Genomic DNA, 19,867 nt, shown 5'->3' with positions numbered 1-19,867 from the left:
GGGAATTTGCCAGTGACCCTCATCAAAACATGGTCTATAACATCATTTACTGGTCAATGTCCTGATTGCCTTATCAATGAACCTCTGCCTCCGGTTTTCCTCATTGCTCTAGTCAATTTCACCAGAGAAGCAATGACCTCTTCACACTTTGTTTCTACCACCAGCACGGGCAGGGCCAAGTGACAGTCCTTATGTATAGGACAGGTAAAAGAAAAGTTACCTCTCACTATGGCACCACCATAATGTCAAGAACTAGCACAACTTTGAGACCTTTCAGAATGCTTAAGGCTGTCACAGAAGCACACTCAAAACTCCTTCGTAGGTGAAGTATCGTCCATGGGGCACACAATTTTAAATCTTATTCACAGTTTTCCATTTTTACCTCCTTCGGACACATGATGCATTCTGAGTTAAGAGTTGTGTTCCTCTTGGCATCTGGTTAATGTATTCAAACAGAATTTAAGGCAAGTGGTCCAGTCTCCCCACCCTGATTACTTTCACTAATACTTGGATTCAGCCTTTGCACCTGGACATCCATGTGGTCATGCTACAAGTGGCAAACTAGGTTGAGATGGGCTTTGGCTCTGGATCTGGTAAATGAACAGGAAAATCACTCAATTCTTCCTCTGTCCAAGAGGAACTCAGACGTGATCTCTAAATTTTTTATTGTTTCCACAATGATGTGACTCTACCTATCATCCAAATTGTTCAAATTTGTCCAAGAACTAGCTGACATCAACTGCTCTTCATTTAAAAAAAAAAAGAAGAAAGCAAGGTAAGAGACAAAGAGGGAAAAAATGCTATCACAACAAAGAGCCCCTCCAGCAATCTGCCACAAATTGGGAGCAAGTGTCAATCTTCCACTAGGCCTGTACTCCCTTTCAGAAGGGCTGTCTCTGAACACCTGGTCAGGTCACTAGACTGGGGGCTGGGAATTCGCATTCAAATGCCTCATTAATGGGCCCACAAGCATCTCTCCTCTCTTTGCCAGGAACACAGGCTAACCTGAGGCTTCCTCTCAAAGGGCCTTTAATTAAAGCTGGGTAGGACAGCCCAGGGTAGAGCATACAGCAGGCTTAACAGGATGAGTTACAAAAGTACAGCAAAATGTGGTCTGAGCAGTAGACTGGGACAAACTCTTTTAGGTTTGTTTATTTTCTGAATCAAATTAAGGCATAGAGGAAGAGAGTAGCATAGGCTAATAGAAAACATCCATTCTTTGCGCCATACCAGGTGCTCTGTAAACCACTGTGGATCCTCGAGGGGCAGGTGTCGATCCTCAAACCAGGAGAGATGTGACCTGGGAAGACGCACAGTGAGGCTTTCAGTCTCGCTGGGATTCTGGAGCTCCCTGAACTAAATCTCCTCTCAGTGTAGATGTCAGCAACCATGGGAATGGAGCGAATTAAAATTTAGTTCCAATGCCATCTGTGAAATGGGGACGAGGACAATAAAGCCTGGCATCCAAGTGTTTGGAACTCCTTCTGCTGTTTTTACTTAACTTTCCATGCCTTCATTTTCTCTCTGTCCCTTTTAAAGATTTATTTCTTTGAAAGTCAATTAAACAGAGAGAAAGTGAGCATGCTTCCATGCTTTCCCACGCAGCCTCAAATGCAAGAGCCTCATCTGGGTCTCCCACGTGAGTGCAGGAGAGCAAACACTTGAACCATCTCTGATTTTCCCAGACCATTAGCAGGCAGCTGTGCCAGAAACAGAGCAATGGGATTCTGGCTTGGGAGGTACAACCTGGGCATGACCTTTTTCCCTAAAGCAGGAAATTCTTAGATTAGTTTTCTTCTGTTTTCAGGTCCAAGTTTAAGAGGGGTGACTCATTTTCAAAATTCATATTTTGAAGATGTTTTCAGTTTTAACGCATGTCTGTAATGTGGGGTTTTGTAAGATAATGTCAACTAATTTTTAAGACTATAGATGCCCAAATCTGGAAATCAACAACCTCAAAGCATGAACACTGGCTAGTTTCCAGCACATGGCATAGATACCTGTGGTACATGAATTGTATAAGAGAAATCAAGTTTGGTGCCCTTGGCACAGTCCACCTTCTATGTATGAAGACACTGAGGGTAGCTGCTCAGGTTTGCTGGGCGTGAGGCTGAGCTCCTATTCTTGCACATGCAGTCTGAATTCCCAGTGTTTCCACAGAAGGCAGGAGGGACTCCCTCACCCATACGCTAAAGAAAATCAATAGGAAAAAAAGACTCGTGTGGGAGTTACACACAGCACAGTGCATTGTAACTGTGAGACTTCGGACTGCTTAACTTAGTTCTTTATACTTCACTTCTCCCACCTGCAAAACCAGTAAAACCATGTTCTTTTCATTAAAAGCAGTTGTTAGGCTTAGGGAGTGCGAAGGCAAAAGTGCCTCGCCCATAGCCTGGAGGAGGTGTTTGATACATGACAGTTACTGCGAGTGCCATCACCAGGAACAGAGGCGGCATCTCCAACCCTGGCATCATCACGGACTGCATCAGCTTCAGAGTCACAGACACCGCCGTCACCACCATTGCGGCCAACAGCAGCAGCCTCACCACCAGCATCCGTGTCACAGGTGCCACCAGCCTCACCACCAGCATCCGTGTCACAGGTGCCACCAAGCCTCACCACCAGCATCCGTGACACAGGTGCCACCACCAACACAACAGTCACCAGCACGTGGCTGCTCCCGCCAACAGCCGCATCATGCTGAGACTCCTGCTGTGTGCCAAGCTCTGGATGCATCCTATGGGGGGAGACTAACTCAGCCCTGGACCTGTCCTCAAACAGCTTGCAACTCATGGGAGTTAAGTCATAGGCAACAGTAATGATGAAGTGAAAAAATGCTATTGGAGATGTTCAGAGAAACAACATTCATTCTGGAAGGAAAGGATTTCATTCGTTTGGGACAAGTCAGAGTAGTTTCCTGGAGGCAGCTCCACGTGGCGGCAGCTGCTATCACATCCCTCACCTGCCCAACTGTGAGAAGGTCAGGGGAGCAGCTCCCCTTGCTCTCAGCCTTCAGGACAGGGAGCCAGCAGCAAACATCAGGTCTCCTTCCTTTGACAAGCATGCCTGTCCTGGAAATCCTCCCAGTCCCAGATTGTACAATTATGATTCAGCCTGACAGGGAGGCCCGGAGGTCCTGGGAGGCTCACGTGCCAGGAGTACTGAGTGGAGATTTCCTCTGCACATGGGTTGCTCATGCTCATCAGATATTCTCTTGTGCCTGGAATCCAAAACAAATTAGGAAACTCAAACCAGGACATCTTTGACCACATAACACACATTTCCTCCCGTCTGCCTCACAGCCTGAAGGCAGTGTTGACAGGTGTGTTGATCAAGATGTGCTTGCTGCTGGCCTGACAAAGCACACTGTTATGGGGCTGTCCACAGGCTTCCTAATGAGACAATGCCAGGATGCCACTAGAGGTAGCAAGATGTGGGAGCTCAGGGCAGGAGGGTCTCCAGCATTGGCAGACCCCAGCTCATTATTGGGGAGTTGGGGTTACTTCACTTTCCTTCTTGGGGTTAGCAGCAAGAAACCCTTCTGACAACTTTTACTCTGTCTTCTTTCTGTGCCTCATCTATCTCTGTCTTTCTCTCTCTGCCTATCTCTGTGTCTTTGTCGCCTCTCTCTGTCTCAACACCATGGCAGTGGCAGAGTTCCACAGCGTTCAGGCTCTGCACGCCCTTCCCACCCCAGTGTAGAGGAAGACCAGAAGTTCATTCTTACTGGCAACGTTACCATGAACACAAAAGAATGCCTTGCCTTCAGGGAGAACAAGGCACCAAACACCAATCACAAGGTACCCCATGTTGCTCTGCAGCCTAGACACAGCCTTCAGTTGGAATAAACAAAGTCCCTTTCTACAGAGGTCACCAAACCCACGGGGTTGAAGAGATGTGAAGTTCTAATCTAGAGCATCAACCAGTGTTTCAGAAAGCTGACAATAATGTGAAATGCAGATGTTTCAGATCTCTATGAGTGATGCAAATGTTAGCAGCTTGTGATTATTTTCATGAAATAAAGGTGACATTGAGCAGATAGCATTTCTCCCCCACCCTACTCCACTCTGCCATCTCTTCCTCAAGACGCTCTCTGGTCTGCACTTGACCCTTCCAGCATCTCCACCCTACAGCTTTACTCCCGGCACAGAATGGATTGAGACCGAGAATTCCAACCCTGTGTTCTACGTATCCTTATTCTGATCAGATTTTCATTACTATAATGACGTGCTTTATAAAGGCTAACTGTACAAAGAAAAGAAGTTGCTTTTGGCTTACAGGCTCCAAGTGCAAACTGTAGCTGCAAAGAGGAGCTCAGGGCACTATGTACAGAGGAGGAAACCACACGGTTAGCCAGAAAGTAAAAGACACGTTGACCCAAACTCAAACTTCTATCACAAGAACTTCCTTCTGAGGGCACATCCACAATGACCCCGTGACCTCCCATGAGGTCCACCTTCTAAAAGTTCCAGGACTACCCAAGAATACTACCCTGGAGACCATGACCTTTGTGGACATGCAACATTCAAGCTAATATCCAAATCACAGCATTCTACCCCTTCTCCTAAAGACTTGTCTCGTATCACATCCATCCTCAAGAATCCCCAAGTCTTAATGTCCAACATTGCTCTACACGCTCATCTGAGAATCCCAAAGGCTTAATGATCCAGCATTGACCCTGACACTCGTAGCCTGTTTGGCTAAGAAAAACTGTTCAGAAATAAGTTATATACTTTCAAGCAAGAAGGCACATGGTATACACCTCCATTCCAGAAGAGGGAGATTCAGGGAAAGAGAAAAGAGGGCACCTTGGCCAAAAGCAACACTGGACTCCAATGTAGCCAACATTAAATGCCAAAACTCCAACTTTGATACTGCAGCCACCTTGAGTTGGGGAGTGGGCTTCCCAAGGACCCCCACAGATTTGCAGCAGCCCACCTAGTTCCTCTGTAGGGCTGCACAAGGGGATCTGTGCCTTCCTACGGCTGGCATGTCATATGCCTTGTTGCTTCTCTTTCTGGTTTCTCCACATTGACTTCACTCCCATATCCCTCCATTCGGTGTCCCCTATAGGGGCTCTGTACAAGAGACTCTGACAGTACAATATACTGCCTGGCCTCCAAGGCGTTCCTCTGAAATCTTAGCAGAAGCTGCCATGACCCCCTAACTCAAGCATTTTTCATAGCAGCAAAACCAGCATCATGTGGAAAACACTGAGGTCTGCTACTTGCACAAAGTGGGAGACACTTCATTGCTGAAGGCAGTGACAGGTTTTGGAAGCATCCCAGATTTCAAGAAACACTTCTTCTCTCCAGGCCTCTGGGCCTGTGATAGGAGAGGAAGACTTTGGAGATGACTTCAATGACGTCATGACCTTTTCCCTACTGCTTTGTTGATTATCATAGAATTTACTTTTTCCTAAAAAAAAAAACAAAAAAAAAAAAACAAAACCCTATTTATTTGGCTGGTTCAGTCACTAAATGACTGCAATATCCGGGTCTGGGCCAGGCCAAAATCAAGAGTCAAGAATTCTATGTTGGTCTCCCACATAGGTGACAGGGACCCGAATATGTGGGTTATTTTATTCTGCCTTCAACAGGAGTCAGGACTAGGAGTAAAGCAGCTGGGACTCATGGTACTCAGAAATGGGATTCCAGTATTGCAAACTGCAGCTTAACCCATCACTGCACAACACTGGCCCCTACCTGGCTTGGACTTAACTTGAATCTTCTGAGAAAGTGATTTCTCTAACTGACTTTCTGTCTTGGATACATATTTTCTTTGCTTCTTTCTGGCCAGGCTATGAATTTTTGAAAATTCTTGCTCTGATCCTTTTTATTTTTGGTTCTTAATGTAAAACTGACCAAAGTCAGTCAATCATACCCATGCCACAGCCTGGACATTTTGTTGCGTTGAAATCTCTCCCACCAAACAAATTGCTTTGTTGCCTCTAAGTTCACCATCTCAGGAAGTATCAGGCATGGCACAAGACCACATTATGACAAAAGCATCCTCTGGTCCAGTTCCCAGTCGGATCCCCATTTTCATCTAAAACTTCATCAGCATGGCTCTTAATGTCTCAGTTTCTGCCACCATCACTGGAACCATCCACAACGTCATTTTTCTCCTGGTTCCATCATTTCAGGTTTTCTCTCACCAGCTCCTCCAACTGAACCAGCATCCAAAACTGCCCCTCATCCCCGGGTTTAGCTATAGTAACAATCCCTTTCTTGGCAGTGCTTTTCCTCTATCAGTCAGTTACTCATCACTATCGTGAAAAACCCAAGGCAACTAACTGAAAAAGAGAAGAGCTTTGTTTATTCCACAGTTTTGTATCCTTTGACTCTGGGAGGGGCTCATGGAAGATGGCAGATGGTAGAGTTTGCACCCAGGAAGGATCACATGGACAGCCAGGAATCAGAAGAGAGGTTGGACCCAAACTCAGGGTTTATAACAGCCTTTTCACAAGAACTGCCTTCTGAGGGCTCACTTGAGGGACCTGAGCTCTCCCCACCAGGCGCCACCTCATAAGGATTCCATCACTTCTCAGTAGTTCTGTTCTGGAAACCAAGGCTTGAATGAATGGGACTTGAGACCCTCAGCTCACAATCTCAGGCCCCACAATAACAAGGCCACTCACTATCTATATGAACCTCTCAGAGGACAGAAGAGGTGATTCCCAATGCTTGAGTACTGCTGCCCAGTCATTGCAGACTTTCTATGCTCTGGTTCTCCTTAACCCTCTCAACAACTTTACACTGCAGACAGAATCACCCATCCTGAGGTGAAGGATACTGCTAAGAGCGGTGCTGGGGTGCAGCCCAGGCCGGAGACCACACCACACAGCTCACAGCGCAGTCACAATCACAATCCATACGGTGGAAATGCTAGAACTTTTGGTCAACTGAGTTTGGAGAAGGGAACTGGATGACTTTCTTTTTCTTTTTTTGCTTTTAACAAAATGCTGAAAAACCTGGGTGAGAATTACAGAATTCTACATCCAGTTCCACCACCCAGTAAATATTTGAAATTAAACAACATACTCTTCTTCCTCAGTTTCCCTGTCTGCTAACAGAGGTGGATTAAGGTCTCTTGAACTTCTTCATGCGAATGTAGTCCAAGCCCACAGAAAGTACAACACATCGTTAGGTGACAAGACTGCTTCCAAGTCTTTCGTTCTGCCTGATCAGGCTGGAAGAATCTAACTGGGGAAAGCGAGACAAACCACAGTGATATGAGACATTAAATCAAAAGTAGAGGGGGAAAAAGATCTTCCCTTCTGCCCACACAGAACTCAATAGTAAAGAAAACCGCGACACAAACAAAAACATCGTTCCCTACAGTGCTTCATTCCTGCTAAATTTATGTGTTTGCACACTAACTCTTCTCAGAAATCAATGGCAGAGCTGGCAACATTTCTCTAAACTGTGGCCTAGTTGGAAGAGAAGCCAACTCAGCCCACATCAAGAGCAAAGGGCAAGAGAACAGATCAGAGAAGGAAACGGGAATGGGTCTGTCTGACATGAAAATGTGTTTACAACCATATTACAAATCCAATCACACTCTGACCCAAGCTCTGGCATCTGTCACACCTCAGACATCCAACCTGTTGGGTAAGCAGATGAACAACACATCTTTCAGGGTTATTTGCACCGAACAGTTCTGAGCTGTTTAGATCCTTAGGCTTTCTGCAAACGGAGTGGGTCTGCTTCTGCAGGTAGTATTTTATCTGCCACTGTGAGTATTCATTAAGGAAAGGAAAACTGTTGGCTGGCAGAGAAATTAGAGATGAGCCTCATACCTGTGGCCCACATCCATTTATCCTTGACTATGCACTAGTCACTACCGAGCATGCTAACGATGAAATACTCAACCCTGTGAACAGCTATAATATCAGAGCTCAGCCTTCCACCAAGATCAGGGAAAATAATGAAGCAGGCACTTCATTATTTTTTTTAAATCAAATGAACATAATGAATGTGATACACAAAATATGACCATGGTCCTCATAGCTCCGTACTTTTGCATATGATCTTCCCACGACACAGCAAAGTAGAGGGCAAAGAGGGACTGATGTCCCCAGATACAACCTCCCAAGACTGTCCCTTCAGAAATGGAAGGCTAGGATAAGATGGCCTCAATGGTGCAATGACTGGTGTGTTCCTGGCATGAAGAAGTTACCAGTGAGGCCACCAAGTGCCTGTCTTATGGTCAGTGCCTGCCATCTTTTGGGGACACACCCAAGAGTGGAGTGGTTGGGTCCTAGGAAGGATATGCTTCATCTTCAAGAAACAGCCAAACAGGACTGCGATAATTTATGTTCTCAGTATTTTGAGAATTCCCATGAGTCTATATCCTAAGTGTCGATACTACGGACATTTTTAACAATTTTCAGCTAATCTAGGGCACAGGAAGTATCAGTTCCTTCTGGTTCCACCCTAATAAATAACAATACTCAGTAGGTTTGATGCTCTGGTCAGTCGTTTATTATTTCTTTTAGAAATTACTTTTTTTGCGTTGGACTCTCTTGTGTTCTTTTTCAGTTTTTTTATGCATTCCTGACATGGAATAAACAGTACCTATTTGTTCTGACATAGGTACCATCCATGAAATGATCACGAATGTGAAGACAGTAAACACATCTGTCACCCTGCAAGTTTCAAACATCCTTTGTGATCCTGCCCTCCTGTTCCGCACTCCACATCCTCAAGGCAACCGCTGGTCTGTTTTCTGTCACTTCTACACCAGCTTGCATTTTCAACCATTTGATGCAAGCAGATTATCACAGCAGGTGCTTTATTGGTGTCTGTCTGTCAGACACATAATTATGTGGAAATTTATCCACGCTCTTGTATGAAGCAGTGACTCATTTCCGAGGCACCAAAATGCATGTATACATTCACTTGCTGACAGAATGGAGACTATTTCCAGGCTTGAACATTTAATATTAAAACTACTGTAAAGATTCACACACAAATCACTGAATGGACCCACACTTTCCCTGACCTTGGGTAGAAGTAGAATGACTGGATGATAGCTAAGTGTACATTTACTATTTATGGAAAAAATCCACATTCTTTTCCCAAAGGAACTGCAACATTTTGCATTTTCATCAGTTGGGTATGAGAGCTCATTTGGCACTCAGTTTTTCTTGTTTTATTTTTTCCTTTTTAGAATTATTTATTTATTTATCTACTTTTTGGAAAGGTAGATGTGCAGAGAGAAGAAGAGACAGAGAGAAAGAACCTCCATCTGCTGATTCACTCTCCAAGTGGCCACAACAGCAGAGCTGAGCCAATCCAAAGCCAGGAGTTTCTTCCAGGTCTCCCACATGGGTACAGGGTCCCAAGGCTTTGGGCTGTCCTCCACTGATTTCCCAGGTAAGATGCAGGCTGCCGGATGGGAAGTGGGGCAGGTGGGACATGAACTGCCACCCATATAGGATCCTGGCACATCCAAAACAGGGATTTAGCCACTGAGCCATTGCACAAGGCTTGGCACTCAGTCTTAACTTCAAGCCATTTCAGGCGTGCAGTGGCATTTCATTGTAGTTTAATTACAATCCTCCTAATGATTAATGACGTTGAACATTTCACATAAGGTTATTTGTCATCTATTTGCCTTTATTTAAATACCATTTCAAATGTTTTGCACTTGCAGGGGGAGGATCAGCCAATTGAGCCATTGTGCTGGGCTTGCATTTCAATTCTTGTGATAATATTTTGAACAGAAAAATTTTCAAAGTTTTACAGAACCCAATTTATCCATTTTTCTTCTGTGGTATGTGCTTTTTATGTCCTATCTACAGATGTAGAGAATTGGCAGCTTAACTTTATTCAATCTGTTGACACATGATCACGCTATATACACACAAGCTGAACTCTTCTTCCATTACTGTCAACCACGCTTTACAATTATTATTGGACAAGCTATTACACACATTTTTTGGCTATTCCTAATTTAAATGTTACAAATGAAACTTTTTGTAAATGCTATTATCTAACTGTTGGTACTACGTCAAAATACTACCTGTGTTTATAGACTGGTCTCATATCCCACAGCACTGCTACATCCACTCACTAGTCACAGTAGACAGAGTTCATTAAACTGTCCATGAAACTTCGTCTGTCATCTGGATGCCTTTTATTATTTTATTTCATTATCTTGGCCAGGACATCCCAGTGCAAAAGAGAAGTGTTGAGAGCACACACACATTCTTGTCTAGTTGTGGATCTTGGGGATAAAGTATTCAATCCTTCACCATCCAGTCTGATGTTAAATGTAAATTCTTACTAAAAACAAAAGTTCAGTTTTGTGAAATACTTGTTATGCATTCAGTAAGACAATTTTTTTGTTGTTTTCTTTTTAAGATGGTGAATGATATTGGTGACTTTTAGACATTAAACCAACCCAGCATGACAGGAATAAATCTCCCTTGAGAATGATATACTATTTTGCTCATGTATTATTGGATTTTATTTTTTTAAATTGCTTCAATTTTTTTCTATTGAAAATGAGCTGCAAATTCATGCTTTTTTTTTCCCCTTTTAATGTATTTTTCAGTACGATTTTGATCCAGTGAAATTAACTGGGATTTATTTTGTGGCCTTACACAAAATCCATCTTTGAAACATTCTATGAATAGTTTAAAAAGATGTGTGCGTAGCCATTTTTAGGTGTACAATTCTATAAATATCAATTAAATCAGTTCTTATGATATGTAAGTCTCCCGTAACCTTACCGAATCTATATCTGTATAAGATCTGTTTCTAAGTTTTAATCAGCTACTGAGTCAAAATCTCTAATCACAATTATGGATGTGAATGCTTATTATTCTCACGTTTAATTTTATGTATTTGAGTCTCTGATATTAGGTTCATAAAACGATTATGATGTCTTCTTAATGAATTAACCATCACTATAAAATGTCTCTACCTCGCTAATGCTGATTCTCTTAAAGTGCAGTTTATCGACTATCCACATAGCTCGCCCAGCTTCTTACAATCAAGAGTTTCCACTGTGCATATTTGCCATCCTTTGGCATTCAATCTGTATGTCTTTCTACTCCATGTGCTTGGGTCTTATTATAGTTCCTACTGGTTTTTGGCTTTTGTCCAGGCTGCATAGCTTTGCTTCTTATCTGGAGGACTGAGTCTCTTTTTTATTTAATGTAATTATCAGTGTGGGTGGACTCCCGTCTATTCTCACAGGCAGGGCTCTGATCCAGCTTCTAGCATGACTCCGCCAATTTGTCTCTGCATTGCAGCAGCCTTCTGCTTTCTGGACCGTGAGAGATCTCTCCGCAGGTTGAGTGCCTGCTTGCAAGTGGCTGAAGACGTCTCCTTCCTCATCAGATCCACCATGTGTCTGGCATCCCTTCCATGAGCCTGTCACCACCTGCTGCCTTGTGACACACCCTCCACAGGTTCCTTCTCCATTCCTTCACTGTATGGTCCCTTAGGAAAGGGCCAGGGAGTCCAGTCACACTGCAGCTTAACCTGTCTCAAATCAGTCTCCAGTCACTAAGAGCAGTTCCCTCAAACGAAGCCCAAATTCTTCTCCTCCGCTGGATGGATGGGCTTTCCTAACTCTTGTTCCAGTCATGTGAAAGAAACAGTGGTGTCTCTTCCCCAGAGGAGTTCGTTCTGGAATCGAGTTCTCTCAAGCCTCTTTATACCCCCAGCTCTCTGGTAGGTTCCTGACCAGCTGGGATTATGGGCTGCCACTGTGGAGGTCAGGGAGGAGTGGTCCTCAGACACCTCAGCTCCATCCATTCTAACACCAGCAGCAAGTGCCTCCTAGTTGTTTTTTCCAATGCCCACCCTCTGAGAAGCCCCGCTAGACCCTACTTAGCCCATGTGGTATTACAGTTCCTCTCACTTTTCGTGTCCCCTCCCTTAAAGAACCTTAGTTATTTTTTATCTGTTTTTCAGCTACATTTCTTCTTTGCTTGTTGTTTGTCTTTTCTTATCCCGTAGTACTGTCAAACCCTAGAGGGGAGAATCTAAGTTTTATTGACCTAATACCAACACCCAATGTGGCTTGTACGTTAAACCTTCAAAACGTTTCCTAAATAAATTAGTTAATTAATTATTAGTGTGAAGTAACTGATTTCACCCTAGCCCTCATTCATAACGTATTATAAATGGGAAATTTATAATGTTCCAGATGATGACGAATAGGACGGTGAACCAGCTGCTGTAGTCAATGATGAGAGGTTGGAAATCACCAATAACAACACAGAAGTAATAACAACACTTTGATCTAGTGATCAATAAGAGCTCAATTAGTGTGTCAGAGTTCTGCGTTGCTTTATTTTAAGAAGAGTGGTGTGATTTTATTTCCTACAGTTTCTGTTATGAAATAATCAGCACAAAAGCCTGGAAAGATAATAAATTCAAAATATTTCTTTATGCTACAATTAGATTTCATGTTATATACATAAGCAAATATAATTTATAAAATAATTCACCAGAAACTGATTGCAACTTGGAAGATCATCAGTGTATAAAGCTTAGATTCCTAAATGAAATATTACATCACCTAAGAGGGGAGAGGATTGGATCAGACAATGTTGCCCAATTGCCAAGTTTGCTATAATTATACATAAACATCAGATAACCAAGTCATCAAAATAACTTTGTAACATCTGATTATGTACTCCTTGCACTTTGGTCAATCTTGGCTCATTAGAGAGATGACTAAGAGCTTTCTCCTCATTTAAACACTGGACGGAGACAATGATAAGTTCTGAGATTTCATGCAGTGCTTTTAACATAGGGAAGCATCCATCTCAACATAAAAGAAAAAATACATATATATATCTAAGCTCAAACTGTCCCCAAGTGCTCCTTCTTTGAGTAACTCTGAGACCATCACTTAAAATTGGTTGTGTGGTAGGATGGCCACAGAATTCACTCATGAAAACTAGCACATGTTGAGAAGGACTGAATGGATTCGTCCTCATAGTGCTGAGAAACCAGCATCGACCAGAACTGTTGTGGCACACCATAAAGAGTGCTCACTGTCTTGGCTGCAAGTTGTAAGTATCACAGAAGGCAAGCCAAATAGCAGATAGGGAAGGAACGCTGACGCAATGTTTGCTATAACCAGTGTCAGCCCCTCCAGCCCCCTTTTTGTTTCTTGATGTGGAAGTAGGCAGGGACACGGGCCGGCACTGCAGCCCTCCTTGCGATGTGTAAGACCCCAGGGAAACATCAAAGCTAGCAGACACACAGCACAAGCCCTCAACCCTACTACAGGCTCCTGCAGAGCCAGCATTCCAGCACAGGGACATCTTCAGTACCCTCTTCCTGTGTGTGGAAGCTTGCTTTGGAGAGTCATGCTGACACCCATGGTGATATCCCTGGTGCTGGAATCACAGAATATCTAAGTCAGCAATGGGTACGCCATCGTCAACTATGGACCCCTGTAATGAGGCTGCACGCACCCCGACCTCTGGCCCAGCAGGCACCTAGCTGCTATGGATTTAGTAGAATTATGCAGCCACCTAGAGATGTGGCAGACCCTGGGAGCAGCTCTAAGAAGCTGCACTTCTCCCACTTACAGGCTTGCTCTCCCCACAGGAACTTCTATTAGCAATTTCACCTGGTGTTCCCCACAATCCCTCCCAATGCTCATAGCATGAACTGCTCAATATCCCACCAAAGAGTTGCACTTTCCACAAGTCCCTGCAATTTGTCCCAGTTGATTTCAAACACTCCATACATGGGGTTGCTAAAAGCAAAGATAATGGCACACACAACGTGGAGATCTTTCGTAATACTCTCACACCTGTACAGGTGAACTTTAAGTTATGCTTTGTCCAGTGAGCCAATTCTATCTGAATTCACCTCTTGCCTTTTAGTATGAAGATTTATTTTTTTAAAAAAAATAATTAAAACTAGGCAGAAACATGAAGCAAGGTTCCGAATCAATAACTGAGATTTCTAGGAATTACACCAAATCGCCTTTGCAGTTGCTGCTTCAGTCAAGGCCCTGTTGGTGATTGGGGTTATGCCTCCAGGACTGTGTTTCTATAGTTAGCTAGGTCCACAATGTCTCATGACTACAATCACTCTGATTTTTCTGCCATTCCCCTAGGCCACATGGCACTCTCTGAAGGGGCTGTTCTTGAGCTGGCTCCAGAATCAGACAGCTCCCCATACCAGTCCTCCAAAGTAACGATCCATGGGAGTCTATCATTGGCCTCACAATAACGAGACCCTGGTGCTGAGTCATCACCCATGAATGAGTGCAAATTCAAGTTCACCTTTTTAAAAAGTATCAAGTGGATCTGGTTCGGTAGGGCCTGTCTCCCACAGAGAGGAATGTCAGGCTTGTGTGAAAGGTTGGGAACACGTTTGTCAGTCTGGCCCGATGGGCTGGAGATGGGCTGGAGCACAGAGCAGTGTTGGTATCACCTCAGCATTAGCTTGTTCTAGCCCACAGATGGTTCCAGAACATTACCACCCGCACAGGTGTCGGGAGTAAAGATTCCTATCTCTCCCAGTAGGGAGGGGCTCTGTGAAACACATCCTCACAATCTGGGGGCTTGGGCACCCACCCCTCTGTGGGGGGATGCAAGTGTAGTCGGGGCTGGACAGGTACTGTAGAGCCTCCCACAGTGCTTCTCCAATGGAGCCAGTGAGTCCGGGCCTCTGTGGCACCCACATGTGCCAGCGTCAGGCCTCTGTTCTGTAGTCACAGCAGATATACCTCATTGTGAAATAACCCCTGGTCAAATAAATGCAAGGCTGGGTGGTGGAGGGCAGTGGGGAAGAGTCTTTCATAGGTTACTCTAAGGAACAGTCGATTAGCTGCTCACACGTCTCTAGCTTTGGCTCCTCAGACACAGAAATAAACCAGTTTCCTCATCTTAACCCTCTTCTGTGGAAATATGCACCTCTGGCTCTGATACCAGCAGCACAGGTCCCCTAAGATCCCAATTCAGCTCCATAAGGCCTGGTCGGCATTGTGTCCTCAGATGGGAACCAGACTGGAGTTCACTTAGAACACGCAAGCAATTAGAGCTGGAACTTCAAAATTTGTGTCCAGATTATTTACTCCAAACTCCCTAGGGCCACAATTATTGAACCCTATTTAAATGAAATCTTGGTGGCATTTAAGAGGGATGAAAAGTACCCAGACTCCCCTTAGTGTCATACCAACAGTTTCGGTCTTGGAGAAAAAACATCAATTTGGAGTTGATGTCACTAACGTTTGACCCCTGTGTTGGACATTGCTGTCAAACTACCAACATACCATCATCTCAGCCTTGGACATGTTGCCCAAAAGTCTATCCTCAGGAAATAACAGTCTTTAGGCCCCATGTATCATTCTTTTAGCTCTATTCCCTTTCTCTTATCCATGGCACTTGATGTCTGGCAATTACAGCTTTAAAAATACTCATAACAACCATGCAATCTTTTCCAGTCTAACCAGTGCTTAAAATTTCTGTGTCTTCTCCTCTAAAATGTCCCTGAGAATGGGCTTCACATCTTGAATCGATGCAATGCAGATTCTGATAAAATAAACGTCCACCTGAGAACCCTGTCAGACAAGCCTGCTTGCCCTTGGTTGCCTGGGCAGGTATCTGGGACACCCAAAATCCACCCCCATGCCCACATGGACAGGTGGAGCCCCTCTGCTGCCCCAGAATAGTGTCTAGGGTAGGCTTTGCTAGCAATGAGGGACCTCCTAGAATGCAGATTGTGCAGTGCCCAAAACAGAACAGCTGGGACACTCCATGTGCACCCAACTCCAGCCAAGTTCAGAGTCCTTCCTGTCCTGCTCACAACAGTGTCACATGTCCATTGCTATTCCAGGTCCTTCTCCTAAAGGCTGGAAGGCAGGTTCTGCTCCCTGCCCACATATCCCACTGAGATTATGTCTGTTTTCATGGGGGAATGCAACACTTGGTCTCAAAGATGAGCTGCTAAAGACACTCACCCCTAAGAGTGGCTAAGGCTGTATCTGCAATAGGTAGACTAACACGTGTAGTGGCAGCTCTTTTGGCCTTAGGAGTATGTGAACTCTAAAAGGCTCCAGGAATCTTTCTGTTCAGGCAACCCCTGCTTTTTCACCCTGCAGCCCACTGGCCTGGGATACAAGAATCAAGTCCAAAGATCTAGGAAACACTTCTAAGACTTGCACCCTGGAGAACCTGTACAAGCAGGTAGCAGACAACCTCTGGGTCACAAAAAGTGAGCTTCAAGCCTCACCTCGGTTGTGGCTTTGTCCTGCTTCTTCCTGGGGTACACGTTTGAGGCTGTGGCCTGGGACAGAGCCCCCAAGTATGGCAGGTAGCGCTGCAGTGTCTTGGCCAAGGTGACATCATCTTCCAGGCTGTGTCTCATATCAGTATCCACATTCTGTTTTGAGGTCCTGAATGGAAAAGAAAAACAGGAATTAGTTACATGTTAGATTTCCCATATTCATCAGCTGAAATCTTGGTTAGATTCCTAACAGGGCCATGGGCTGTAAGCCTCCACAGCCCACACAAGAGTGCAGGGTGTGTGACCCAACCTACAGGGTCCAAGCCTCCCTTCTGCTGCCCTGTGACTATGGGGTCTGAATTTCTGATGGATGCTCCTCAGCCCTGGTGTCTCGACGTGGAAGGCTGGAGCTTGTTTGTCTCTGAACCATGGCCAAATTCACAAATGACCCCTTAAAAGGGCCCAGTTTAATGTGTGTTCCTAATGGCACCTCTCTGACAGCCGAAGACAGGAGACAGAGCTAATACACTTTAGGACGGGAACTGGAAGTCAGCCAAGTGCACAGCACTCACTGTCAAGTTCAGCAATTCTAAGAGAGGCAGAGAAAGCAAGCAGGAGATGGGACAGGCTGAAGCTGGGGATGTCTGTGGAGGAAAGGCAGACATCAGATCAGCTGGCTCTGAAGAAGAGGAAGTAAATAAGACTGACACTGGGAAAGCCAGTACCAAACCCTCCATGGAGCTTCCTGATGAGATTTGTGCTGGATTCCTAACTCGCAGTGCCGATGGATGACACATTTGTGCAACAGGAAACTAACAGTACTCCATACTTCTCCACTGTGGCTGCAGACACTATAAGACAACGAGGCACACACCACAACCTCTGTGCACAGACCATGCGGGAAGACAAGTTCTGAGACTGGGAGGGTCACCCTACAGCAGAATCCAGGGCACAGAAATCCAGGCCTGGGTGGCCTTATAGTCTCCAGGACTGCAGAGGACAAAGTGACTTGGGGAGTCCGTTTGAAGGATCAGTTGAATGCGGCCACTGCTAATTACTGTGAGTCACTGAGAGAATGATTCACTGGCCAGAAAGACATTAATCACCGCTAAGTGGAACCATCAGGAAAGGCTCCAAGAGAGGGGCTGGGCAATCACAGAGCCAGCAGAAAGAGGTTGGGAAAGCCAAGCTAAGAATGTCCAGACAGGACCCTGCAGAAACTCATGTGGGGACTGACTCCCAGTCGCACTACGGACTGGCTAAGAAGTTCAGGTGCAGGGGGAAGCATGTCGGCTTTGTGACAAGACTGCTCTGGGTCTCTCATTAACCAGGACTCCTAAGAGCAACAAGGTGGCCTCTCAGGGCACAGGACACAGAGCCCAGACCTGTGGACCCTAAGGCTCTCCCCAGCCCTGGAGTGTCCCACTGATGACCTCGGCTGTTCTGCTTTGCTCACCCATCTTCCAAGGGTGCCTCCTGCATGCAGAAGGACAGTGAAGCCACCTAGACTCATCCCTCCGCCAGATGAAACACCAGCAGACTTCACAGAGAGTGGAACAAAAAGGATAAGCTCATCTGGGGGCAAGAACATTTGGATGCCACCTACAGGGTTTTTTGTTTTATAACACATAGCTTTCCCATTCCCTTACAGCCCCATACACATAGATTTATAATCACAGTTCTAAGAGCAGAAGAATTTAACAGATGTAGGGGGAATTCCTAGTGTTTCCTAAAGCTGACCAAGAGACTGTGGTTCCTGATTTTTTCCAAGTGTTCCACTGAGGGAGGGCCTTGCTGATGTATATTAAAAAAAGGAACAACAGTTATAGAAATAACAGTTAAAAGACAGCCTGTTGGAGCCAAGGTTGGTCTTCTTGCTGCCCATGTTCCCACTACCCTAAAGCATCGTCTCTGATCCCCAATGCCTGGGGGAACCCCCAGAATCCTCAAACCCACATTCCTTGCAAGAGCTACCCTTGGAGAGTGTGCTCACCTTGCCCTGCCCTTGCTGGCCCAGTCCCTCCCAGGTCTCCCAACTGCCCTCCCAACTCCCCACTGCACCCAGCATGCAGTTCCAACAGTCACAGCCTGCCCATGCACTGGTGCCCAGTGCCCAGCAGAGGTTGGTCCAAGGGAACCACAAGTGCTTCTCTTCCTGGGCTTCTCTTCCTTGGCTCTTCCTGAGCCAAGGCACACAGTTCAGTGTCACAGGAAGGCAAGAACCACGGGCATGATGAGTGAGATAGAAGCTTTTAGATTTACAGAGAACTGCCAAGACAGTCCAGATGGTTCTTGTATATTCTTCACTTAAATTTCCCTAATGCTAATTAAGTGAATATTTTTATTTCTTTTATTTCCTTTATTGGTTTATGAGCAATAGCTCTTTTTGCTGTTTTAGTGGTTTTGTCATTTTAGTGGTTGCTTCGAAATGGACAACATCCATTTTTAACTTATCACAACTTGCCTTCGAGTGATATCATGCTATTCAACATCCATGATTAATTGAAACCTTAAAACAGTACGCACACACTTGCATTTCTCCCTTCCAGGATGCGGGCCGTTGTCATAAATCCCATTTGTAGTTTTGTCATAAACTCCACAATACTTGGCTATTTCTGGTTAAGCCATCAATTTCTTTTGCTGTGATTTAAATAACAAGAGAATCTTGCATCTGCTGCTCCATGGAGTTACTGTTCCGCCTGCTCTTTCTGTTTCTAACATTTCATCTGAAGGGCTCCTTTAATACTCCTGGAAGGAAAGCTCTTACGGTGACAATTTCTTTGAGCTTCCGTATCCCCACCCCCCTGGAAAGGCTTAATTTTATTGTTGTATTTAAAAGTTATTTCATTGGATAAAAAGTTCTGCTTAATTGTTCCATCAGGACTTTAAAAGTGGGGTCAGTGTTTTGAAGGAGCCATTTAAACTACTGCTTGCAACAATGGTATTGCATATCTGAGTGCCGATTTCAGTCCTTACTGTTCAACTTCCAGACTTACTCCCTGGTAATGTATTTGAAAAAGCGGCAGAAGATGGTGCGGGCACTTGAGATCCTGCTGCCCAAGCAGGAGGTCTGAATGGAGGAACGGACTGCTGGCTTCAGCCTGACAGAACCCATTTGAGGAGTGAATCACTGGATTAAAGATCTTTGTCTCTCCCTTTCTCTGTGTACTTTGCCTTTCAAATATAAAATAAAATCTTTTTAATAAAGTGTTCCAATGAGAAATAATATGCCTTGATTTTTCCTGACTGTCAGGAGCCATGTACTATAGCCACACTGAAGCCATTTTGAACATAGAACCACAGGCCAGTGGAAAACCCCCGGTTGGCTAGATGCTTGGGAAAGAGGTTATGAAACTGATCGCATGCCTAGTTTCAATTATTGCTAGCAATTGTTTCAGAATGTGATTTATGCTGTACCTGCCGACATCCTGTTACTGGTTACCTACACTATTGTTGATACGGTAGTTACTATTGTTGATATGGTGGCTGCTCAAGAACAATCGGTCTTGAGACCATGGCTTGTGTCCCAGTTTCTCCTTTCCTCCCTGAGCCTTAGTTACTGCAGAATATAAAAACCCTCAGTTGAAATCAATAAACTGACAGCTTGATCAGACATCCTGTCTTGCTATGCATTCCATGTGTCTCTTGTC

The 19,867-nt window shown here is 44.8% G+C and overlaps 1 protein-coding gene across 1 annotated transcript in view; it reads right to left on the bottom strand.

Moving 5' to 3' along the window:
- Nucleotides 1-19,867, bottom strand: part of PTPRN2 (protein tyrosine phosphatase receptor type N2) — a 914,532-nt gene that overhangs the window by 588,438 nt on the left and 306,227 nt on the right. The window contains exon 5 of the mRNA XM_040984210.1: nucleotides 16,224-16,386. Within this exon, the coding sequence (XP_040840144.1) occupies nucleotides 16,224-16,386 (163 nt within the window). The remainder of the gene's footprint in view (nucleotides 1-16,223; nucleotides 16,387-19,867) is intronic.

Source organism: Ochotona curzoniae, unplaced genomic scaffold (assembly GCF_017591425.1).
Source record: "Ochotona curzoniae isolate NIBS_2020 unplaced genomic scaffold, NIBS_Ocur_1.0 contig_4105, whole genome shotgun sequence".
Lineage (NCBI taxonomy): Eukaryota > Metazoa > Chordata > Mammalia > Lagomorpha > Ochotonidae > Ochotona > Ochotona curzoniae.
The sequence above is the reverse complement of the archived record's forward strand: the minus strand, read 5'-3'. Positions and strand labels throughout refer to the sequence as shown.